The following is a 26713-nucleotide window of genomic DNA, read 5'->3' as shown; positions in this document are numbered from 1 at the left end:
TTCTTACTTTTTCTTTTCTGATTGATATAAAAATGATTTAGTAGATATAAACACATAACGGGGTAGGACTAGATAAGTTTTTTTTACTTCATCCTACTCCCTTGAACATAATAACTGTGTTGAATGAAGACTGATTTCTTTCTTTTACTTTTTTATCTACCTTATTTTCTGTCAAATTATTACTGTATATGTTTTATGTTCAATAAACAAACAAACAAACAAACAAAAGATGAGTCACTGATGTCAACGCATATCATTAGAAAATAGAACTAATGATAACCTGTATATGCATTTTGCATATATGTGTATGTGTTGATAGAGAGATATAAATATAAATGAATCTGGTTGTGTCAGGCCTGGGTGTGCTGTGTACCTCGATGATGATGGCATCTATTTGAAGTCTTGGGAGGAGCATGTCCAGAATGTGCAAGTCTTGTTTGAATGACTGGTGTGGGCCAGGTTGACTGCTAACCAAGCAACATGTGATCTTACCAAAGCTGCAGTTTACTGTACCTTAGCAAGATAGTAGGTCATGATTTTGATCTTCCAGCGGAAGCAAAGATTCAGCCAGAGAAGGAATTTCTACAGCCATCTACAAAGAAAGGAACTTATGGGATTCCCGGGCATGGCGGGCTACCATCTTGCTTTCTCTAAAACCTATACGATGTTGTATTCCCCTGACTAATCTCTTAAAGACTAAGGCGGAGTTCATCTGGTCCACCCAGTGTCAAAAGGCTTTTGAGGCAGTTAAGGCTCTTCTGTGTTAGCAGCATCAAATTTTTGGCTAGCCTTTCAAGTTACAGGTAGATGCTCGTCAATTCGGTGCTGTGCTTTTTTATTTTTTTTTCACAGGAAAATGATGAGGGTATTCAATGTCCTCTTAGTTTCTTCCCGCAGTGGTCCCCGACCCCCAGTTACCAGGCTGCAGCCCATATGGTACAAGGCCGCACAGAGACAGATTCCAGATTAAAAAAAAAAAAAAAAGAATATATACTGTATATTTTTTTCGAAGCGAAAGCCTCCCTGAACGTCCCATTCCGTTGATTACCTTCCGAAGGGCAGTATAAGTAGGACTGGTTATATGATTGAGAATTGGAATATTGGTGACCCGCTGTGAGCATATTTACTCATCAGATACAGCAGAAATGTGTGTGATTGCAGCCAGTCAGACTCCAGCTTTTATTCTAACTTTGGTTTGCAAGTTGTAAAGTAAGTAAACAGAATCCGCGTATAATTAGAAGAAGCAGCAGTTAACAGGAAGTCATCATAACAAAGACCGAACGTGCAGCTGAACGTGAAGCTAATGGGCAGCAATGACTCTGCGTAATCTTCCAAATATGAAGCTAGTTTGACTCGAGAGGTATCTCCGGAGGACAAAGCCGTTGTGGAAGGTAGACTATATTATATAACAAGGCAATGTCAGTGTGTAGAATCAAAACCTAAAAATTATTATTACATTTTAAGGAATATTCATTATTCCCGGAGTAATGGGGGAAAAAATGTATCTTGATAAAATGCTGAATTACTCTAGAATTATTTTTGTTGTCAGGACCAATGCTTTTGAACTGGCAATTTGGCTGATATTTTCGCGACCATACAGCTATGCAGTTTTAATAACAGGACAATCCCTTTATTCACCTACACTTTCTGTAAGACTCAGAGTTTTTCTTCACATTTTGCAGCCTTACTTGCCGGAGATATACCAGCGGTGCATCATTGTCAGCCTAATGCATTTTGAAATGTGGACAAGTACTCACAAGTCTCTCCTGCTCTCTCTTCCAGGCCCCAGGCTCTCCCTATGGAGGCATCTTAAGTGGAGAGGTTCAAGCTGAAGAAATGACAGACAGACTTGTTCAAACTCAGCAGCTCGTCACACAGCTGAAAGAGTTGATTCGGGAGAAGGATGCAGTACTTTGCACCAAGGATGAGCAGCTCAAGGTTTTGACTAAGTCTTTACTATATAGCCATCCATCCATTTTCCATAACTTATTCTTATTTTTGGTAATTTTAAGTCCAGGCCTTGTAAAACCATAAATAGTTTCTGGTAATTGCTTGTTATGGTGTGGTTTATATCCATCCAATTTCTGATTTGATATATTTTGAAGGTGTGAAAAAAACAAGCGTGCAACCTTGCTCATGACTGAGTGCCAAGTACAATTGCTAAATGCTTATGTCGCAGTGCTGGGCCGCAGCTCGCTATTACTCTGCTTAAATTGTTGTTGTTGTTTTTTTTTTACCTTTTTTTTTGCTTGCTTTTCAGTTTTCTGTGGAGCAGGTTGCTGTTCATTCATTCATTCATCTTCCGTACCGCTTGATCCTCACTAGGGTCGCGGGGGGTGCTGGAGCCCATCCCAGCCGTCTCCGGGCAGTAGGCGGGGGACACCCTGAATCGGTTGCCAGCCAATCGCAGGGCACACATAGACGAACAACCATCCACGCTCACACTCACACCTAGGGACAATTTAGAGTGTTCAATCAGCCTGCCATGCATATTTTTGGAATGTGGGAGGAAACCGGAGCACCCGGAGAAAACCCACGCAGGCCCGGGGAGAACATGCAAACTCCACACAGGGAGGCCGCAGCTGGATTCGAACCCGGTACCTCTGCACTGTGAAGCCGCGTGCTAACCACTGGACTACCGGGCCGCCCCAGGTTGCTGTTACGTTTTGTTATTCAATCGCAGGCGGCACAAATATGGAGAAAAAAACCTTATGAAGGCCTTTGATGATGCTGCAGGTGGATTTTTTTGGACTCATCCACAATTTAAAAAGGAATTGAATGTACTTAATTCCTAATATGTATTTTTTTTCTGCCAAAAATCTGCATCGGCCTCAAGAAATCCTTATTGGTCCCACCCTTTCCCTGTTTCTCACTCAGTTAAATGATTGGCTTCTGTTAAGAATGAACAAATACCATGCGGTCACTGTTTCAGATGGAGAAGGAGGCATGTGAAGCGAAACTGTCAAAGCTGCGTCTCCAAAACAAGGCCAAGGTGACGTCTCTTACGACACAGCTAGAAGAACTGAAAAAACAAATGGGAGGCCAAAATACACCCACACACAACAAAAAGGTAAAGATACCATACTCTGCACAAACAAGAAGTGGATGTAACTGCACAATTTCATTGAACTTAATCCTCATTTGTAATCCAACTATTTGAAGGAGTTTCAAAAGAGAATTTTTAACCTATACATTTCCAGTTCCATAAAATGTTACTTATATGTATCATGTTTGTCATTGTAAAATTGTCGTCATAGATTCAAATAAGATTATTTAACATGCAGCTAAAATGTCTACACATTCTGTTCAAATGGCAGGTTTTTGTCATGTAAAGACAAAAGATTAATTTCTAAACCTTTCACACAATTACAATGACCTGTAACCTGCTCAACTAAATTGCAAATGGGAAATCTTTTGAGAGGCATGGGTACATGCTTCAGGTTAAATCCTTATCCCGCAAATAAATAAATAAACCCCCAAGTCTGCATGTCTAATTTGACACATAACTTAATGAGCACTATTTGCCTTTTTTTAAAAGGACGATGTGTGCACATTTGAGCCGGCTTTCTCAATTGCTCACACTCAGTTACCTGCACGTGTACCTACTTGGGTATTTTGGTGATGTAGTGGCCGCTTATCCAATTCACCAACATGTACATGTGGCATTATAAATTCAGTGGAACCTCCTATTTTAAACTTAACTGGTCCCGTGAATAAATTCAGTGGAACCTCAAATTTTAAACTTAACTGGTCCCGTGAGCCCCTCTATAACTTGAAATGTTCTTAAATCAAAGTACCATTTCCCTGGTTGCCTGGTTACAAAACGCAAGAAGAGCACATATATTTCTGCTCCTGTGTGACAAGCGCTTCCAAGAACACTTCCTTTAGCAGTTTTGCTTTTCTTCGGATCCTTTCTGAGTTTAGCGCACAGGTGTCAAAGACAAGATCCGGAGGGCAGATGCTGCCCACCACATCACTTTATGTGGCCCTTAAAAGCAAATCATCCTCACTGCTAAAACCTGTACCGAAATGTTAAATTGTCACATGTAATAAATCACGTTGAAATGTTGTTAGCCTCAATCCACTGATCTCAACAATAATTGAGCAACAACAAACTAATGGTTGATTTGAGTGATTTCAATTCTAGTAATCCAATCTAGTCCAATCCAGTAATCTAGTAATCTACTAATAAACATTTCTTCGGTTTCACTTTCGTAACAGCCCTCCGAGAGACTTGACTGTCTTCCCAATGTGCATATCAAATAAATGGGTACTGAAGGCAGAAAAAAAATCTGTGGCAATTTTTCTGAATCAAAGTCCTTGAATCACCAAAGGACTCGTTTCACCCCAAACTTGAGTACAGTAATTGACTACATTCACACTACATTATCATCTCATCCCCAGAGTAGCTAAGCAGGAGGAGGTTGAAATATTTGACAACGTCCCTCAATCTCATTTAATGAAGACTTCTACTAATGATGATGTCACTTCATTGCCGCGCGTAATAAATACAATACAATACAATACATGCTGATTTATATAGTGCTTTCACAACAGCGGCAGCTGTAACAAAGCGCTTTACAAAACAGTTAACATTAAGTAAAATAATAAACGCAACACATAACATAAAACACGGACAGTCGTGCAGTCCTAACCACTTTTCCGTCACACGCTTTGTTGTTTGAAGCAGTTTGAGATGAAAGAGGAGAGAATCAAAGTGGATCAAAGACATCATGCTCAAAATGTGCACACGTCGGCTACAAGCTAAGTTTCAAAGTCAACAAGAAGCTGTAGCTTCCATTGACTAAAAAAGAGATTGGTTCACTTCTCCTGTCCCATGGAAATCCATTTCAATTCCAAGCGGCGAATCACGGTTCCAAATACGCATCGGCGCTCTTCGCCAACGCTCCTATCTCCTCATCCTCAACTTCAGCGGCCATCCATCCAGCCGCACCAACGCCAACTGTCCAACAGCGCTGACATAGCCACTGAACAAATCGGGGTTGTGAAAAATGCTGCCCATTACTGGCGCAAAAAACACATGCGCCCCAGGTCTGTCCAGCACCGACAGTCAATGGCGCCGACATTCCTCCCAATCAAAATCTGTGCTGGTACAGGCATGCTGCCGAGAAGGCGCAACCACCAAGCACAGATACTGCTCCTTTGACGAATGTCGTGGCCAAAAAGCGCTGAAAACAGTCCATATCAGGGCCACACAATGAAACAACAAACAACGTGACAAAACAAAAACAGCAATAAAGAACAAAAAAGCAAGGCTCTTGAAGAGCACTTGCCGAAGGCTGCCTACTCGGGCGCCATCTTGGGAAAAAATAAAATGAACAGTTTGCAGGCGAGATTACTACTGTAACTGTAATGTCCACCATATGCTTCATGTTTCAATTGTGATTAAATTTAAGTCAAATGTAAAGCCACAAGTGTTACTCAAGACAACTTTGCAGATTCACAGATGATGTCGCCACTCGGCCGAGCAATTATCCCACCCTGGTGGAGTGCGTAGCCGAGCAATCTATCCCACCTTGGTGGTGGAGTGCATACTGGGCTTTTGATAACATAGATCAGATGTGTGTGGAGGAGTGTTCGTACTGCTGACACATCATCATCATATGTGGATATCATATTTGATTGATATCCACATATGAAAGAGGCCCAGCTTGGATTTGATAAAATCACATTACCTGAAAAAAATCTGGTATGTGTCACATTTGGGAAGAAAAAAACGCCATTAATGCATTAAATGTTAATAACTATTCAAGCGATGTGGACGTAAAAATATATTAAAGTTGACCTAAAAGAAAAATGATCTAGGTTATACTTTTTATTTTTTATGTCCACTGTACGCAATTTCAGTCGCAATTTATTCAATATTTTTGTAGGGTCCATCAGAAGGAGGGGATCCAGCTTCTCGGGGGAAAATTGTCTTGCTGAAGAAAAAAGTTGAGGAGCTAGAACAACACCTGGCACAAAGAAAGAAGGAGGTTGAAAAGAAGGCAAGAAACCCATCCATTTCATCTTACAGTTTTTTTTTCTCTTTGATAAAGGCCTGGTAAATTAAAGGCTGTTTTAAAAGTGCTCTATAAATACAGTTGACTTGACTTGACTGGTACACAAAGGATTATCAAATCTTGAAAGATTTTTTTTTCTGTGCCAGACCCCACACACAAGGTGGACAACCAGGCATTCAACAGTTTTGGTGTGCGTGCGTGCACCCGCTCTGCTTCAAATCTTAACACTTTTTTTTTTATCTGGCCCGGAACCAATACAGCTTGTGTGTGTGTGTGTGTGTGTGGGGGGGGGGGCTGCGTGTGTGTGCATACGTGTGTGTGCGCTCTGCTTCATATCTTAACCCCTTTTTTTTTAATCTGGTCCGGAACCCACACATTAGGTATGTGAATCTCAGCACTGAGGACGATTCGATGCACATCTCGATGCACTACGAGCGATGCGATACTTAAACGATACATGGAATTTTCTGGCGATACGTTTCACCGTCTTCACGATGTGGTACGACACGATACACATTTAGTTTAAATCAATGCGATCCGATACGATTTAATGCAATTTGTTGAGATATTGTGCAATTAAACATGATGCAAATACGCAAAGAAAAAAAGTTTAAAAAAAGATGGAATTCAGTATGGTATTGCAAAAAGTATACCACTTTATTCCTTATGAACAGTAGAATGTGTAAAACAACTTATTTAAGCCCTTTCACAATTGGGTTTTGTGCAAAGAAAATGTTAACAATTTGGCACCTGAGACTCACAGCTGTTGCTGTAGTGTAAACACAAAGAGACTACTCTCACTGAGTGTCTTATATGAAATATCCATCTCCATGGGACAGAAAATAAAATACATTGGAAAATATTTTGGCAGTCACAGCGTCAAAGCTGCTGTGTGTATTGTAGCGTACACAGACCACTCTCACTGAGTGTCAAAATGAAATGTCCAAAAGAGCCATCCATATATAGTTTTTCCTTGCGCGGTCACAGTGAGCTGCAAGGGGACCCCCAAAATAAGAGGCGATTTTTGATACTGACCTGGTTTGCCAAGTTTCTCCGGTGTCCAACGAGGAACTGGACGGGGAGGGGGCGGGAACCTTGTCGGTGATGTGGCGCCATCGTTTTAAGTGGTCTGCATATTTGTGGCGCTGCCGTTGTATGGCTTCGTAGTGCGACATTCTTTGCAAATTACCGAGGTTTTATCAAGCTTTCCGTCTTTCTTTTCGAAGCCATAATATTTCCAAACATAAGATCTGAATGTGGCGGGTGCATTAAATAAAGTAGTTTCCTCGCTGCTGCTTGCGCGAACTTCCATAGTGTTTCGCGAGTAGTGTACTGGACTGTATGTACACTCACAACTTCCGTCCGTATTCAACACAAAACGCAAAGTAATGATGGTGCATTCATTGCGCCTAGGAAAGGGCAGATAGGTGACGTTTAACATGAATAAAACGGCGCTTGCAACGGATTTTACCGATACCCGGCAACGCATCGTGATGAATCTAGATTTCACCTGTCAATTTTGTCATACCCAGCGAATGAGCCGATGCACACGCATCGCGCACATGCGCATTGATGCATCAATTAATATCGATTATTTTCCACACCCTTACCACACATGAACAGTGTTTGAACAGCTAATCTTGTATTGTATGTACTCTGCTCCGATAATGTCATGACAACACACCACACACAAAAGAATTCTGTTCCACGGCCGATCTCAAAGCCAGTTTTCACAGGCTGGCCCTGGGGACGACTCAGGACATTCTCGAGAGGCTGTCTTTGTGTTAGCCTGGGAACGGCTTGGGTCCCTCCCAAAAGAACTGGATGAAGGGCCTGGGCCCAGACTTGGTTACCGACTCCCCCAAAGACAGTACTGAGACACTGGTTCAGCTAGAGCCAGTCTTCATTGACATTTTCAACACCTTGATGGAGTTCTCCACAAATGTACAAGAAGCCCCACATTTCAGGACTCAATGCCAAAAGGCCTGTGGCAAAAACATCTTTGAACAACTGGCCCTCCGTGACCTCAAGTCAATCACCACCCCTTTCCTGGACTCACTGCAGTTAGCCTACAGTACCAACAGCCCCGTAGACAGTGCAAACTCAAGATGTCAACAAAGATGTTGGTGCGGTCCTACACAGCCATCATCAATCCCATTCTCATCTCCTCCATCACCATGTGGTACAGGGGGGCCAGTGACAGCCACAGATTGTATGCAGCACGCTGCTGTGAAGGGGATCAGCCTTAAGATCCCAACCATCTGGGACCTGGATGTCCCCTGGGTCATGCAGGTCAGATTACATCTGATCTTATTAAAACTGGGCGCACACTGGTCAATCCTCTTTCTTTCAAGATGCTCAAATCCAAATGGACCAGAAATTCCTCATTTGCTCAGCTTCTTACCCCCAACTATCAGACTAAGGAACACAAAATAAACCGGTATCACTATTGACTCCACACTAACAGTAAAGTTGATGTCTGTATGTTAACAATGTTTTTTTAGAGGAAAGAGGTAGAAGCACAGCGTCTCCGAGGTGAAGAAATGGATGTGATGCTGACAGAGAAGGACAGGAAGCTAGCAGAGAAGGAGGCCTACATTATTCACTTGCAAACAGCAGTGGCAGGAGACCAGCCCATTACACCAAAGCGGCAGAAGGTTGTTTTTCACAGGACAACAATGGCATAACCCTGTTCTTCAAATTTAATCCAGCAATAAAAAACAAGAATAATAATGTCACATTTTGCATATTTTGAAATGTAACTGTACAATACTTCTTCAGGTAGATGAAGACAACGGAGCGATGCAGGAACTTCAGCAGCTGGTGCAGAACCTGACCAAGAAGGTTGGAGAAGCAGAGGAACGCTATAGTTTGCTCCAAGAGCAGACAGACAGCCTCAAAGAGCTTCTGGACACAGAGAAGGGGCAGTTCAGTCAGAAAGAGAGAATGTACAAGCAGAATGTACGTTTTTGTGCTGTTGTTGTTCGATAATATCATACTCAGATAGGCACAAAATATATTTAATTCTAGCGAATAGAATAACATAACACAAATATATTTTCATCTCGATATGCACCCATGATCTATTTTGTCTTTGTATTCAGATTCAAACTTTCAAAGAGATAATCATCCAGAAAGATAATCAGCTGACTGAAATCAACCAGATGCATGAACAGGAGCTCTTCAAACTTGCTGCAAAGTCTGATGCCAGTGCTGATCTTGAGCAGGTTGGTCACAAACATTATTTAAAAAAAAAAAACTTGTTGAATAATCTTTCATGCATGTATTTTTATCAGCTTCTGAAGGCTTTAAAACAGAAACTGCATGAGAAAGAGGAGGTGCTGATTGGAAAAACACAGGTCATTAATGTTCTTCAGACAGAGGTGGATGGCAGGGACCAGCAGATAAAGGTGAGGAAATGCACTCAATGCTAATCTATTTGGCACCTTAATCACATGAGATAGTCCAATGTCACAAAGGAAATAGCTGTAAAGTAGCGTAATTTCTTGACAGGTTTGCTGTTAATTTTGAAAGATATAGTGCATTGTGCTTTTGAATATCCCTTAGACTAACAAGTAGTCTTTTTACTTAAGTTTGATAAAACCCAACCCTCTGAAATGACCTGTCTTGTTATGTAACAGAGTATTGTCCTTGATTTACTTAACAGCAACTTTTACTTTTCACTTTTATGCCACTCCATTTCCTTGATAAAATGTAAACTGCGATATATTTCACTTAACAATGTCGCTCCTTCAAATTAAAAGCGAGAGAGATTCTCTTTAATGTAATGCCTGGACACTGGAGCACAAAACAGAATAATAGCTGCCATAATACCTGCACTGATGTTTTAAGGAAATTGGAGGTCATGAAAATGAGAGGCGGGCAATGTAGAAGTGTTTATATGGGTGCACTTCTTCCAGTTTGAGGCCAGCAAATTAATTGCCCAACACACGGATCTGAAACTCCCTAAAAACACTTCTACTTCCAAGACTTAATTACATTTAACATAAGAAAATGTTGATATTTATATTTGTCAAGTTTGATGTACAGTAATCCCTCGTTTATTGTGGGGGTTACGTTCCAAAAAGAACCCGTGATAAGTGAAATCCGTGAAGTAAACTAAAAAAAAGCCAAAAAATGCGAGAGGGACGAAATGTGCTGTGCACATACAGGCCAGCGATCTCGCAGTGTGCAGCCGATGTGACAATTAAGGATGGAAGAGATACTGCTACTTTTCTTCTTATAGGCCTTTTCTCTCTCTCTCACTCTCTCTCTCTCTCTGTCTCGCACTTCCCCGAGCCACACACATACACACACATCCGCGCACACACATGCCCCACGTGGGCGTTCGCGCACGAGCAGAGTGAACCAACACACATGCGCGCATGGCGCACACACTAGCACGCATCGTAAACGACACTTACACATGATCAAAGAGTAAATCCACTCATGCTGTCATTGGTGGACGTCGGCGTTGGGAACCAATCAAGTTGCAGCCATGCACAAAACCTCTGAGTCATTTGGCAATTTTCTTTTTTTTATAAATATGTATATAAATATAAAATTGCTTTTTTCCATAATTTTTTTTATTGTTTTAATTAAATAAACAAATTCAATTAAAGTGTTGCTGTGGACAGTATATATCTAAATAGGCCATTTCTTATTTACATATGCAACCTTTTTTCTTCCTGGTAGGCTGTTACATCAGCACTTATTGGCCAGCTGGTCCAGCGTCACGAGAAACCGCTAATTTTGCGTTGCCGAAAAGGGTTTAAGCCACTTCCTCTGACACGCCCTTTCAATTAAAGCAAAGGACGTTGAGTTTTATTGCATGTACTATAGTATCTAGTTTTCTTTCTATGATAGAATCCCTGAAGCCCCCCTGTGATGAGCTCCCTTATTCTGATTGCCAGGAGCTAACAGAGCGGATTCGGAGACTACACGTTGAACGAGAGAGCCTTGAATCCAAAATGGAGGCAGAAAAACATGTGATGCGAGCCCAACTTCGCGACCTGATTGACAAGCAGCAGGTCGAGATTCGACAAATGACAGAGAAGCATCGGGCGCAGTTGAATCAAACTCAGCAGGATCTTCTCTACCAGATTGATGATCTGAGAAGAAATGCAGTCACGTCGCAATCTGTCGATCAGGAGGCTCCAAAAACTGAAAACATATCTGACGATTCAGCCTCTGTCCAGAGGATCGCAGAGTTGGAAGGTCGGTGCTTTTGTGAAACCAATCACCTCAGTGGTTTGACATTTTCTGCTGTTCGTACCTAGATTGAATGTCACTGTGGAGAAGTCCATGCCAAACAAATTACAGAACTTTCTCAATACTATGTTTTTAACTCTTTCATTGTGGTTGACAAGTATACTTCAATTCCGTTTTTCAACGGAAATGGGTGAGGGAGAATCCGATGCTCCTTCACCCTGAATTTCAGACTTTGCTGATGCACAACCACCAGTAGATGATGGCATCAATGATACCCCATTTTAGATATGAGATTAGCACAGTTTGTAAGTCCAGTGGGAGAAATCGCTGCATTTGATGCAACCTACCTTTCTCTACCGCTGATTATAAAAGAATAGAAAAAGGCAGAACAATCAGACATTTCCCCCCCTAATGAGACAAGAGAATATATTCTTTGATTTGGTAGATATGGTGTATCTAGGATCATTAAACACAATCTCCCGTGGGTCTTGAAAATGTAAAAATGCTCCAAAATGGCTGGCACTGAATGACTTTCAGTCTTATTTGTAGATATGTTCTTAATGCAATCAAACATTTTACCCGTGTGTGTGTGTGTGTGCGTGTGTGTGCGCGCGTTGATTATTCATGGATGGAGTAAGCGAAAGCATAATCGATTCTAAAAAGATTCAAGAGTGACAGCCCTAAAAACATCTGATCTTTTTAGATCTTGGCATAATGATGTCATACTCATAAATCACAAAGGGTATCAACATGGTCTTGATGACAGAATCTGCCTGTGACTCCACCTCACCACTGTTTTAATCTTGAATAGAATCAATGTGATATTTATGAGAAGAGAAGAAACTCCAGTAAAACAACTTAATGAAACTCTTGACACTCAATTAAGGTCACACACCTTGTTAAATGACGGAAAGAGTTGAATTTCCTCCATAGCACGTCTCTTATCCCTTCTGATGCTTTTGTGACTTGATGAGGAGAATAGCTCAGTACCATCCCACAAAGGTTTATGGATCTTTGGTTATTTGCTGTCTACAATTTATCTCCCTGGCTCACATTGAGTCAAAGTGGTAGGTACTATTTTGAACACTCGCAGTGTGTATGCGCCATGCTCCTCATTGGCTCAAATGAAGTACTTAAATGCATTTTAATGTTTTGACTTTTTGACTAAAAGGCATATGGAATCCCAGTCATTATTAGCTTACAGGCGGCCGTGGATTTGTATATTAGCCGGGTTTTCTTTGTTTATATACCGGTAAATAAATGTTTTATTTATGTATTTATTTATTGCTTGTTGTAGGAGTAAATAAATAACCACTCTTATGCAAATGAACAGTCAATCAGTAGGTTCCCTTCATTGTTCTTGTGGAAATGGAACTGATTCAATTTCTTTACCTTTACTTTTCTTCCGTATGTCAGCCCAAACAAAGCAAAAAATGGATGAAGCCAGCAAATCGGAGGCCAAGTTCCTAAAAATGAAAGCCTGGTCGAAATCTCGGATCAGACAGTTGGAGGAGGAGCTGAAAAAAAGTCAGGTCAGATAACCGACCAACCCAGAAATTTAATCAGGCGTTTCTTTTATGCTTGTCTTCATGAATGTTGAAATGTTTATTGTGATTTAATTTATTTTCTACTTTTGATGAAATGTTAATATCATACCACTGACAAGGATATGTAATCTGACACTGTGCTGTTACATAGCTCCAGGAAAAAAAATGTAGCAATTAAGGTGGAACACCTTTAGTGTGAAACCTTGGTTCACTAACAAATCAGTTTACAAACATTTTTTATCGAGAACTATCACTTGGGTTAAACAGTACAATACAAGACATGTTTATTTATATCACACTTTCGCAACAGCTGCAGCTGGTTCACAAACTATGCTTCCTGACATCCAAGCAGAATGTTAATTTTTACCTTCACACACGGTGTCATATGATATAAATCTATCTATCTATCATGGCTTGAGACTGCTTGTAAAATGCTCACAAATGTGCAGAATTTTTCAGTGTGTGCAAGGTACACATTTTAATCTGGTCACACAGCTTGAGTGTATGTCTATATTCTTTTATGCTCACTTTGCACATGAAAATCATGAGTTTGCATGCTCCACTACGTTCATCAGAAGAGCCACTGCATTCTAACACGCACTGTTGAATGCTCTGTCACTTATGGCTCTTTTCAGGTACTCAAAGCTCTTTACAGTGTTACCTCATTCACCTACTGATGGCGCAGCATCAGGAGCAACTCGGGATTCAGTATATATTGCTCAAGGACACTTCAACATGGTCTCAACCATCAACCTATGCATTGGAAAAAGACCACTCTACCACTGAGTCATGCTGTCCCAATATTAAGTAGAGTTACTACAGTAGTACATAAAAGCAAAGTAACGACAAAGAAAATGGCATTATCTAATAAATTTACCTCTGCAAAACAGCATTTAACTTTTTACTTTTATTGCCTGACGTCTGATAAAAATGCAAAAATGCAGATCAGAAAGTGATTAATAGTTCATCCCATCAACAATGTTTACTATTTCCTTTTAAGGCTGGTATTGCGCCTCCTGATCTTACTGCTCTGCGAAGTCGAATTACGGAATTGGAGGCGGAACGAGAGGAAAACCTTTGGAAGGTGGAGCAGTATGAGGAGCTCAAAGCAAACCATGGTACTTAAACTGAGTTTGCGGTGGCATGTTTTGTTTTCAATTCCGAAAACCTGCAGATTTAAATCTTAATGTTGACCATTTATCGCATAAAAATCTATTCTCACACAGCGTGTTGATTCTTTTATCAACAGACATGCTAGAGGCTAAGCTGGTGGTTTATGAGGAGCAACAGAGGACACTGCAAGCAGACCTGGAGCAGTTTACAAAGAGAGCTACTTCTCAGGTCTGCGGTCCAGGATTATTTTTCAAATAGTCTGACCAAGCTTGCATTTTCAATGAGGTGCTATGTATATTGTTTCTTGACTTCCCATAATCTTTTTGACCACAGGCAAGCGAATCCGGAAGTGCTGATGATGCTCATAGCCAGGTTTTGGAATGGCAGGAGATGGTCGACGAGGCCGTGAGTGCCAGGGATCAGGCCAGGGAAGAGAAGGCTGCCATGGTCCTTCGCATTAGCCACATGGAGGAAGAAAGAGAGGGTAAGGACTTGGCCAGAGGATGACGATAAGTAATGTTACGCATCTTTAAATTAAATAATTTTAAAAACATTATTCAACTTTCAATGGTTAATTAATGTTTCAAATATGGTGCAAACGGCAGTAAAAGATAAGTGTAATGAATTGTATTAAGCCTTTGACTCATGGCCATGCCTTTATTCAGATGAATGTAGTCCAAATCTCTGGTCAGTTTGGAGGGATGTAACCATATTCTCACAATATGAACCTCATGATACAATAATGATCATGATATTGTGGTGAGGTTGGCGATACAAACCAAGCTCTGTCAAACACAAAATACAAATACAAGTAAAATAAACGGGAGCGATTCCATGTAAATATCTTGTCTATCCAGCGCTATTTAGCTGCGTTAATAATTATACACTTAGTTCAAATAGCACAGGTAGCATTAACCTCAGTGTACATAAATGACATGCAATCAATAATACAATCAATAACGCACCCATTTGTGGATCAACTCAAACATGTTAGCATTCACTTTCATCTGGGAATTTGCGCAGCCCAATGCCTAATTCAAGTTCAACTTCACAAATAAACCAACAACCAGAGGGTGTTGGAACAGCACACATGGAAAACAGTCTGGCCCTTTCAACAGATGTGCTGCTTTTAATATCCTGACATGACAACAACGATATTGTGGCAATTTTTGCAATACAGTAATCCCTCGGTTTTCGCGGTTAGTGGAGACCAGAAACCCCCGAAGCGTGAAATGATGAGGGTTTACTGTTACCGTTACATCCTTACCAGTTAGTTAAATGATGTCTTCTTTGGTGTCGAAAAATAAATGTACAGTAGTACTCATGAACTGATAAATCATTGTGAATTCCACCCCTTTTTTTATCCTAACTCCCACCACCATCCTCTTCACTGTCACCATAATTATTGCTGCAGAGGGAACTAGATTTTTTTTTATTATTGTTCACTATTTGTCCTTTTGTCTGACTGAACATAACTTTCCCTTTCTTTGTTTTATTCATTGCTCTCTCCATCGTTAATGAGGAATACTTCATTGACACTGTGCTGTCCCATCATGAGGACCTGTGCCCCCAATTGCCCTCTCCAGCTCCTGCTCCATGGATGGGAGTAGCCACACAGAGCAGTTTCCCATCAGTTTTGTGCATGCAGGCTACTTCTTTAGCAGTGGTGCAGCTCTTCCTATCTGTACTAGCTGCAGCTTCCCAGAATGTTGTCTTTAATGGGTTGAGCTACAGCCAGTGCAGGTGTAGACTGCACATTTGAGTCTTAGTTTCAGTTCGCCTTCCTACCCCACTGTTTGGTGTGATTTTGCTTTTGATTTCTTCCCTCTGTTTCTCTGTCTTTTGAATTCTGTCTCCAATATTTCTTTGTTGACCACACTAAAATTAATTGCAATAAGAATTCATAGAATTGAGTGAACCATATCAAACCCTTGGTAAAAATGATGGAATGACCAGTCTCTGAGGATGTTCATTTAGTAAAATTTTGTCCCCCCAAAAAAAAACACATCACAGACATGCTACAAAATAAAAGTCATTTCAAATGGCAACTTTCTGGCCTTAAGAAACACTAAATGAAATCGAGAAAAAAAATCAGTTATTTGTTACATTTATCGAGACTCAAGAGTAATGTCCTTGCATCGGTGATGATGACGAGCAGGGCCAATGATCAACATCTCAGTTTTAACGATCTTATGAAGCAAAAAATTAAAAGACATCCATTGTTTAATCTCAGCAAGGCACACTAGATTACATCGGATTAGTAATTTCTAACAACATATATCGTTGGGTATCATCAGCATAACAGTGAAAAATGTGGGGACTACGCATGTAACATTACAAAACTCAGAAGTCGTATTACCATGTCGCTTAAGAAGGGATCAAATAACAGCAGTCTTAAACACAAGTTTGACAGTGACAGAGGGGAGTGATAAATGAATTGTGAGTGCGAATGGTTGTTCATCTTTGTCTGCCCTGCGATTGGCAGTTGGCAACTAGTTCAGGGTGTACCCAGCCTACTGCCCGAAGATAGCTGGGATAGGACCGTTGTGAGGATAAGTGTAACAAAAAATGAATGGATGTAGTAATACATTTGAAGCCATGCAATCCCCCCCAAAATTTGAATACTTTGGAACACACTGAGTGTTAAACATCATCGAGTAGGAACCATTCTGGAGAACCTTCTTTTACCAACAGAGTTGTCAAATCCAAAACGTATGGTACATAAGGCCCTGCCTTTTTCCTCTGAAAAGTCAGTATTTGCCTTGAAAACCAGACTCATCTCTCATCACACGGGTATCATGATTAGTCTACTAATCGCAACTACATTTGGTCATCATCGACTCTGAACACAATCGCTTGTGCCAGCCCTACGCACCAGTGCAACAGGTCAAAAAAGACTAGTGCTGGGTGCCAAGCCCCGGTACTAAACTGTCCCTGGGCCTGAATTTTTAAAAATTGCAATATCAACAAGCTCCACCCTAAACGGTGCTGTTAATGCTTTTGTAGAAGTTAGTCTCATTAATTTTCAATTGATATAGGCTAAAATAATGTTCATACATTATTTTGCATCTTCTACCTGTCTAATATTGTTTCTAATCAGGACACGAATTGTGTCGACAAGCGGGGGGAAAACACATTTTGATCTCTTTCTTTTTCAGTAGTTGCTTCAGGTTTTTATTGTGCACAGCTGTTGACATATCTCCTCCATAGTGGCGCACCACTGCAACAGCAGTTAAAATACATAGCTGCGGCAAAGGGACTTCAATTGCTCAATCAGCAAAGCTGGAGCTTTACTCTGTGTTGAGCGACATCAATCGGTCTGGCTGGGGTCGGCAGAAAATTAGCTGGAAAGCGGCCGCCTTGCAATTTTGAAAGCAGGAAAAACCCTGATCCTCTTTCTTTTAAAATCCTCCTTGGGATTATTATCTAACAATTACAGGATCTCAACAGTTACTGTGATTCGTAATACCATTATTCAACATTTAATTTCCATTTTGACCCACTTGTCTACTCACATATCATGATGAAAAACATCACCCCTGTCACTCTCCACTTGATCGTAGTTTAGATATTATTAGACAGCAAATACTGAAGCCAAAATGTATGAACAATTATGATGATTACAAACTTCACATTTACTTACATTGACTTTGGACAAGTCAAGTAGGGCTGATTTACAACAAAGGTCCTTTCCCAATTCTTACAAATTACTTTAATTGGTCACAAATCTATGCAATGGCATGCTCAATTTTGATATATAGATGGTTTGAGAATTTTGGGGGGGAACTTACCTGCGTCTTGTAACGTGTTATGATCTGAGCTTTTGGACAGATGATATACTGGTTTTGCCGCCGTGTTCATTTCTGTTGTTGTTCATTGTGGTCTGAGGAATACTCAGGGAGTTTGGGTGAATGCTTAGACACATGGAAACTAACACTGCCAAATGGAAACAATTTTCCAATCCTTATGGGATTACAATGTGGGAGAAATATGTTACAAAGTGGCCCGATGTTCATCTTTATTTAGTGGAGAAACCTATATTTTGGATTTTATGGGCAGTGAGTGTTTTGACAGTAAGATGTAAGGAGTACCTTGGGCGACCGAGACATTATGCTCATCACAAAACATAGATAACTAGAGATAACTAGGGATGCTCACCTAAACTGTGATTGCAGTTTTATGATAGCGAGCAATGTGAAGCTTGTTTATATGAAGCGTCCCGGTCATGTGGTTACCATGCAGTGGAAACAATAGATTTGGCTGGCTCCTACGTCTGCCTTAAGATAGATAAGACTGCGCCCAACCTCTTTTAACAAAATACAAGTAACTTTATTCTCCTTTGACAAATGTCGACGCAAATACACTAAAAACAGTCCACAATGGGTCCAGATGAAGGACAATAAACAAACACCAATGAGACAAAACAATGGCAAAAGCAGCAAAAGACATCAGAGCTCTTCAAGAGATCTTGAACTGAACAGAAGTTGGACAACCACATATTTTGACTGGGCCTTTTTCTGGCCACTGGATTATTTGTTTCATTTTACGTATTTATTTATTTAAATTCATTTTATTGTGTGTTCCAAACAGAAGATGTATTTTATGAACACATGAAAATAAGATAAGAGATAATTGCCCTTTCCATTCATCCATTTTTAAATCTGCTTATCCTCACAAGTGTCGCGGGCGTGCCGGAGCCCATCCCAGCTGTTTTTGGGCAGTAGGCGGTGTATACCCTGAACTAGTTAACAGCCAATCAATCGCAATGCACACATAAACACAACCATTCACACTCACATTCACACCGAGGGACAATTTACAGTGTTCCATTAACCTGCCACGCATGTTATTAGAATGTGGGAGGAAACCGGAGCGTGCAGAGTAAACCCACACAGAGAGAACATGCAAACTCCACACAGGAAGGCCAGAGCCCGAATTGAACTGTGCACCTCTGTACTGGGAGGCGCAACTGCTAACCAGTCGATCACCGTGCCACCTTTTTGCAAATTGAACACTCTAAATTGTCCCTAGGTGTGAGTGTGAGCGTGGATGGTTGTTCGTCTATGTGTGCCCTGCGATTGGCTGGCAGCCGATTCAGGGTGTCCCCCGCCTACTGCCCGAAGACGCAGTGTTACTTACTAATGCATGTATTGTATTGTATTGTAAATGATATTAGTAAGTAAGCGCCTGGGAGGCGCAACTGCTAACCAGTCGATCACCGTGCCACCTTTTTGCAAATATTTTTGCCACATGGGACTGACCAATCGCATTGATTTTCCCGGGTTCGATTCCAGCTCCGGCCTCCCTGTGTGGAGTTTGCATGTTCTCCCCGGGCCTGCGTGGGTTTTCTCCGGGTGCTCCGGTTTCCTCCCACATTCCAAAAATATGCATGGCAGGCTGATTGAACACTCTAAATTGTCCCTAGGTGTGAGTGTGAGCGTGGATGGTTGTTCGTCTATGTGTGCCCTGCGATTGGCTGGCAGCCGATTCAGGGTGTCCCCCGCCTACTGCCCGAAGACGCAGTGTTACTTACTAATGCATGTATTGTATTGTATTGTAAATGATATTAGTAAGTAAGCGCCTGGGAGGCGCAACTGCTAACCAGTCGATCACCGTGCCACCTTTTTGCAAATATTTTTGCCACATGGGACTGACCAATCGCATTGATTTTTGAAAGATATTCATTGAATCAGGCAGCCCGGTAGTCCAGTGGTTAGCACGTCGGCTTCACAGTGCAGAGGTCCCGGGTTCGATTCCAGCTCCGGCCTCCCTGTGTGGAGTTTGCATGTTCTCCCCGGGCCTGCGTGGGTTTTCTCCGGGTGCTCCGGTTTCCTCCCACATTCCAAAAATATGCATGGCAGGCTGATTGAACACTCTAAATTGTCCCTAGGTGTGAGTGTGAGCGTGGATGGTTGTTCGTCTATGTGTGCCCTGCGATTGGCTGGCAGCCGATTCAGGGTGTCCCCCGCCTACTGCCCGAAGACAGCTGGGATAGGCTCCAGCACCCCCCGCGACCCTAGTGAGGATCAAGCGGTTAGGAAGATGAATGAATGAATGAATATTCATTGAATCAAACCTTGCACCTCTGCACTGTGATGTCGACACGCGAACCACTCAACATCATTTTATATATATCGCAAGCGGTGCACTACGAGGGTTAATTGCCCTTAATTTCATGTCATTTTTAAGGGGGAAAAACTTTTTTGGGATATATCTCTTTCTTAAAATTGTTTTCAGGGGGAAATTTAATGTATAAAAAGTACTTGTGGTATCCGTACGTGTTATTACTCAAGAGTTGAAGACTGGTATCGGTCTGAAAAATAAAGTGGCACCGAACATCCCGAGTTGTTATTGTCAATAGCAATCATTCTATGAGGTAGTGCTTGCACATATCCGTGAACAAGGTTGTAAGATGGGCCTTTCGCTTCACTTCTTTTTTTTTCCTGCGATTATATTCCCACATCCTAAGTAATTTCCTTATGTCCATTCTACTGTTGACTTCTCTTGCGATGAGCTGCCCCTTCTACTTACACACTGTCAGCCTGTTGTCACAAAACGGATGGGAACATGCTTTGTACATGAATGAAAAATAGCCACCCTGAGGATCTTTCATCCCGTCTGACAAAATGAAAATCCCGACTGCAATCAAAGAATTGATTTGCAATTCTTGATGGACTTTAGTCAACGATCATGATGATTGACTTCCATGAAGATTTTTTGAAAATTGGTCTGTACTTTGTGCCTTCGGTCAATTTTCTTCTCTCATCTCCCAAATATTTGAAGAAAGTGAACTTTTTCTTCCCAATCGAAACATGCAAGTTGCGACCACATTCTTTCAGCACATTGTTCCTCTTCTTTCTCGATAGTCACTCAGTCCATGCCTCCATTATTTTGTCTTTTACTGCATTCACTGTTTAAAATAAAACAATTCTAAAGGCAATCTCCCTCTCCCCGCTACAACCACCATCTGCAATCACCATCTTCTTGTCTTAACTAGTTTTATCCAAACCCTATTTCATGCCATTTCCCAACCATACTGACATCCTCAATCCAACCCTCATCCCTGTGGCACAAAACTGATTGAGGATGACTGGTTCTTTCCTGGCTGCTCCGATTCAGCACTGGCCACTCGGCAGCAGGAGTTGGAGGAGGAACTGGCTCAAGCTCAGGGCCTCAGCCAACACAGGACCAAGAAGCTGGCTGGACCAGACCAAAGAAGCGTGCAGGTAGGCACATACAATACATTTCTGTGAGTTTGCTCTTCGCTGTTTAGTTATACCATCTCATATCATGTCTTCAGGTTTTCTGTGACATTTTAATTCACTAAAGAATTATTTGGGGAGAATTAAGTTGAACAAAGAGCAACAACACCAATGTATATTATCTGTGGCTATAAAATCCTTTCACATACTGTATATTGTAAATCAGCGGTCCCCAACCTTTTTTGCTCCACGGACCGGTTTAATATCAGACAATATTTTCGGGAACCGCCCTTTAAGGCCGGATAAATACAACACAATTTAATATGACCTGCATAAAAACTGTGGTATTTTCTAATCATAATAATAAACACGAATCATGACACGAGGAACGTCCTATCTTGCCACAACACTGTCTGGTCACTATGGCAAAGTTTAAACGTGCCTTCAAAATAAGATACAACGCAAATACAAAGTGCATGAAAAGTATGGTTCACCATCGGTACATATTATGCAGAGTGGTCTTGGTGTGTGGGATTCTCCCATTGAGATTAATCCAACTCATGATACTGTCTATTAAATGTAGCCTTTTTCTTGGAAGTCGTAGACTCCTCTTCTGTCTCCTGGCTGGGCTTTTTCCCCTTCCTAAAGATACTTTCCAAAGACGTTTGTTTTTTTTACTCAATTTGCGAGCTTCTCGGTTTCATTTTAGCGGTAGCCTATCACGTGAGCGAGAAGCGCGCCTTGACACAGTCAAGAGTGACACTGTAGACGGATGTCACAGAGAATCCGGTAATTTTTCAAAATAAAACATCTTGCAAATTCTGAAATGAATAAAATGGAAGTAATTTAAGTTATTTATTGTTTCTGTGTGACCCGGTACCAAATGACCCATGGACCGGTGCTGGTCCGCGGACCGGAGGTTGGGGACCGTTGTTCTAAATAATCCAGTTCAAATTTGCCCTGTCAGTGCTGAGACATTGCGAGCCCAATCCCGTTACGCTGCCCTATAATACCCTTTTTCAAATGTTTCTCAGCTGTATTTCACTTTCTACTACATACTGACATTTATATCCAACCCCATTTGTTCTACAAAATCATGGTACTTTGATCGTTTGATCTGCTTTTTATTGCTCTCCATTCCGCATTTCAACATCCTGCAATTATTGTGAGATGCATATTGCTATGTGTGCAGGTTTTTATTTTGCACTCAAAGCATTAGTACCTGACATGTAGACATAATCTATGCGTTACCAACAACTCAACTTCTATAATAGCCCCTACTCTAAAAGAGATTATTTTTGCGAGATTTAGAATGTCTTGTTCCTTAAAAGGTACAGTAGTTGTTGTATGTCATCTGTTTGATGGAATTGTTTTTACTCATAGGAGGATTTTGAATTTGATGGAAAAGCCCCATTCCAGGACTACCACAGCACCTCGGAGAGCACCACTCCAATGGAAGGAGAAAATATGGGAGGTTGGTGGCCTGAGTACAGTACATCTGGCACAGGTGGGAGAACTGCTAGACAGTTTATACCAGCATGTACCTGGTTGTCCTCACATTTGGGTCAGTCTTTTGTTTTTCATTACATTATAAATACTGGGAGATGTTTTGATTTTTGTTGTATTCATTTTTTTGTACTTCTTGGTTGTTTTTGCCTTTCCATCATATGTCAAGCCTTACTTTTGAAGATTTTAAGAATAATGTTCATTTTGTGAAAATTGTCCAACTAAATCAAATGATCACATTCATGTTCTTGCATTTTCATCACAACGTGCATGCTGGTTGAACTGACTAGTTTGTTGGGGTTAGTATTGTGAATGTACCGAACTTTGCTGAAGTTATCTACACAACCTGTCAAAGCGTTTGGACACACTTTCTCATGCTTTTGAATGAAACTGGAGCCAAACTTTGGGCCTATATTGTATTTTGCAATATTGCCCCCCCCCCCCCCCCCCCCAATTGATTGCATTTTTAAAAATAATACTACTAATAATAATGCATTTTATTGTGGGCTTTTTTGCACTGAATTTAGACTACATGCTTCAAATGACCCGATTTAATTTTGTGGGCATGGGAAAGAAATTACGGTACCATATTTTCTGCACTATCAGGCGCACTTAAAAGCCTTCCATTTTCTCAAAAGCCGAAAGTGTGCCCTATAATCGACTTATACATGGAGTTATTCATTCATTCATTCATTCATCTTCCGAGCCGCTTGGTCCTCACTAGGGTCGCGGGGGTGCTGGAGCCTATCCCAGCTGTCTTCGGGCAGTAGTCTCTGTATATTCCTCATTGAGTTGTTTCTCTGTCAATGTTCCTATGCCATCTAGTGGTGATTATTAGCAGGAACCAGTTGTAACCTAGAAGGGTTCTGCCCGACACTAATTAACTAGTTCTGGCAAGACATTACAGTTAAAACCGTAGAGTCACAAATAGAAAGTTACCAGCATATTGTTTAGGCTAGGCAACGCTGCCCTCCCGTGTCGGGGTGACAAAGACTGGATTGTTGTGAGAGGGAAGAAATTTCATCTATGCTCTATGTTGCACATATAGCACATTTGACAAAGTTGTACTTGACTTGATTTGATGAGAGTAGGAACCAATTTTAGGATCGATTAGACATACTCATGCATCTGGCCAAAAAGTCATTGTAGATAGATGGAGTGGTAGAAGTTCGCTCTGAAGTTTTCATAGGGTTTTCTGGGAAAGTTTTTCTCCTTCCTAGATCACTGATATTCAGCTCAGATATCAACGCAGGTTTGATTTTCGTGGGACGCCTAATTAAAGAACAATTTGTCAGAGAGATTATTAAACAAGTCACAGATTTTTAAATACGTAACAAAAACGATGCTAGATAGATAGATCGATAAAAATTGTTCCAGAATAATAAGAATCACAATGGAGAAATTCCCAATTTAGAGCAGCAAAGTTATGAAAGGAAGAAAGTAGAAGAACCAAAAGGACAGGAGCTGCTGTAAAACCAGCCACTCTCACGGCGCCATCTTGAAGTCATAACAACATAATAACAAAATAATACAACACAGCAGAAAGATTTGTTTTTTCAAGTTAATAAAGATTAACTCATAATTTAAAAACTGCCTTTGGTATTTACTGGATGTTCTTTGTGAGGCGTCGGGGTGATGATTCAAAGCATTTACGTGCCGTAAATAATGCACTGCCCATGACCTTTTCTTGTTTAAGTCATCACAATCATTGGCAATGTTCGCTCTCGCGTCGGGAATAAGAATGGTTTCAACAATTACGTAAAAGCCCCAAATGAGTACTGTATGAGTATTGATGAATAAAAGTTAACTTAAGAATGCAACGTAAATACTGGCATGAGATTGTATACACTGAGCAGAGACATTTCTTTCTGCTTGTTTTACTTCCTAAAAATTAAAGGTGGTTTGCGGACTGTTGTGGAAGAGCTGGAGCTGGAAAGAAATCAATTACAAGAGCAGATACTGAGCCTAGAAGAGCGCTGTCAAGGTCTTGAAGATCGTCTACAGCTGCAGGCACGCATTGAGACCTTACAGGTAGTCTCATCCTTCACCCACATGTGACTTCAAACTCTGATCTTAAAGACTTAGAGAGACATCAAACCATGTCGTCCCCCCCATACAGCATAACGTTCACTAACACACAAACATTTACCCACTGATGAATAAATGCCGATTCATTTGGATGTCCCTGCCCCTAATTCCTGGGATATCGAAACAAACCCTTCTAACACAGGTGACGTTTGATGTAAATGAAGATGAGCAGCCAAACTGCATCCCTCAGGTGTGTTAGGTCTCTGACGTATGTGTGCGCTGGATAGCACCTCTGGCGGTGACTGCTAATGATGTGGCGTGTGTGTTTAACCATGAATATAACATTGCATGTTTTGTGAACAGTGTTCAAAGAAAGTCCGATGTTTGGTCTCTGCGTCACTGCTTGTGGTAACTTTCCTGACGCACTTGAAAAATTAATGGGTAAATTGCATACCCTTAATGATAATGTTCTACAGACCAATTTTCCAACTTGTGACAATAACAGGTAATTACGACTTTTTTTGGTCATCGACGTCTGTGTGCAGTGGTAATTAAACACACATAGACAAAGTATGAGGGTCATTCAGTAAACAAGGTGAATTTTTCGCTGTAAGGACTTCTAATACTAACTTTTTTTCCCCCAACGTAGTCTCCCAGCACTGTCACACACTTTTCCCATCCCAACTTTCAAACTTTGTGCCTCTCGTGAATGCTTTGAAGGGACCAAACAGGTGAAAGTTTGAAGGAGCAAGTTCTGGGCCGGAAGGGGGATGAGGGAGCAGATCCCAGCCTAGGTCGCTGATGGGCTGCACCGTTTGGACTGCTGTGAAGCTTCACTTTGTCATGATTCAAGATGACTCCTTCTGACTGATGACCCCCACGTTTGTTATTTATGTCTTTCTTGACCTGCCTCAGCAGTTTACAATAATTGGCACGAAGTTGTTAAAGTGACGAAGTTAAAAGTGTTGTGAGTGACTTGTTGAGACATCGGTCCAAAGATTTTTATGCTGAAGGGATATGGAAGCTTGTGCACAGATGGGAAACGTGTGTGACAGTGCTGGGAGACTTTATTGGAAAAAAAAAAGAAAGTAAACTATATCTGTATTAGAAATTCTAATACTGAAAAATTCACCTTTTTTATTGAATGCCCCTCGTAATTACCAAGAATAGAAACCAGCAGTGGTTGGAGAAATAAGTTGTATCTGACAAATTGATTATTACAATTACAATAATTGAAAATTTATTGAAAAGTAACCATTGAAATTTAGACGTTGATTTTGAATTATAAATCAAGAGAATTATTTAAGTAAAAGAAACTCATGAAACCAGCCTGGGCAAAAAAAAATTATGGCACCCCTAGAAAAGATATGATGCAAAGAATCAAACGTTTAATGAGTCACAATCAGAGGAGGCCGAAGGACAAGATATTTGATGTTCAAACTGATAAAACGTTATTGATTTTAGCAAATAATGATTGGCTTGGAATTTTATAGTGACAATATGTTTCCGAGAAAAATCAGAGATAAGTGACAATAAAGACTAAGAAAGTTGAGGAATGTTCATCAGACAACGGCTTGGAACATCCCACAGGTGAATAGGCTAACTGGGAACATGATTTGGTATAAAAGAAGCGTCCCTGAATTGCTCAGTCATTCACAAGCAAAGATGGGGTGAGGTGCAGCTCTTTGTGAATAACTGTGAGCTGAAAAAAAAAGGACAATATTGTGCAATGTAGAGTTGCAAGGAATTTAGGGATTTCTTCATCTGTGTTCCATATTACCATTAACAACTTCAGAGAATCAGGATCATTTTATTTTAATAAGCTAGTTTTGTTCTCTCTGAGCTGTGAATGTTTTCAGATTTGTTAATGCTTTTAGATGTTGTGCTTTAGGTTGTATGAAGTACATTTAGTTGCCGTGGGTATAAAAATTGCCTTGCCTTTTACACTAAATTCTTTGTCGAATGTTTCCCAGTATAATAATGATTTGTTCAAATTATTTAGTTTTTCTGTAAATTATTGTTTTTATTTTTAAGTTGGAGTGGCAAAACAATTAATTTTTATTTTTTTTTAAACGGTTAATTG

The 26713-nt window shown here is 40.7% G+C and overlaps 2 protein-coding genes and 1 long non-coding RNA gene across 7 annotated transcripts in view; 2 read left to right on the top strand and 1 right to left on the bottom strand.

Moving 5' to 3' along the window:
- LOC127599693 (golgin subfamily B member 1-like) overlaps window positions 1-26713 on the top strand; it is a 62810-nt gene that overhangs the window by 9452 nt on the left and 26645 nt on the right. For 2 of the 5 annotated variants that reach the window (XM_052063819.1, XM_052063823.1), the window contains exons 3-18: window positions 1783-1938; window positions 2933-3070; window positions 5895-6008; window positions 8528-8680; window positions 8805-8984; window positions 9128-9250; window positions 9320-9433; window positions 10937-11240; window positions 12651-12766; window positions 13782-13899; window positions 14031-14122; window positions 14228-14378; window positions 21014-21120; window positions 22480-22603; window positions 24500-24633; window positions 24833-24880. In XM_052063819.1, the coding sequence (XP_051919779.1) occupies window positions 1783-1938; window positions 2933-3070; window positions 5895-6008; window positions 8528-8680; window positions 8805-8984; window positions 9128-9250; window positions 9320-9433; window positions 10937-11240; window positions 12651-12766; window positions 13782-13899; window positions 14031-14122; window positions 14228-14378; window positions 21014-21120; window positions 22480-22603; window positions 24500-24633; window positions 24833-24880 (2172 nt within the window). The remainder of the gene's footprint in view (window positions 1-1782; window positions 1939-2932; window positions 3071-5894; window positions 6009-8527; window positions 8681-8804; window positions 8985-9127; window positions 9251-9319; window positions 9434-10936; window positions 11241-12650; window positions 12767-13781; window positions 13900-14030; window positions 14123-14227; window positions 14379-21013; window positions 21121-22479; window positions 22604-24499; window positions 24634-24832; window positions 24881-26713) is intronic. The other 3 variants (XM_052063820.1, XM_052063822.1, XM_052063821.1) reach the window with 3 other exon arrangements.
- LOC127599747 (uncharacterized) overlaps window positions 1-26713 on the top strand; it is a 49495-nt gene that overhangs the window by 4894 nt on the left and 17888 nt on the right. The gene's annotated exons all lie outside the window — the stretch shown is intronic.
- LOC127599835 (uncharacterized) overlaps window positions 2295-26713 on the bottom strand; it is a 117778-nt gene continuing 93359 nt past the window's right edge. Inside the window, exon 2 of the long non-coding RNA XR_007962186.1 lies at window positions 2295-2451. This is a non-coding gene — a long non-coding RNA (uncharacterized LOC127599835). The remainder of the gene's footprint in view (window positions 2452-26713) is intronic.

This window comes from Hippocampus zosterae, chromosome 4, assembly GCF_025434085.1.
Source record: "Hippocampus zosterae strain Florida chromosome 4, ASM2543408v3, whole genome shotgun sequence".
Classification (NCBI taxonomy): domain Eukaryota; kingdom Metazoa; phylum Chordata; class Actinopteri; order Syngnathiformes; family Syngnathidae; genus Hippocampus; species Hippocampus zosterae.
Note: the sequence above shows the minus strand (reverse complement) of the source record. Positions and strands in the feature narration are given on the sequence as shown.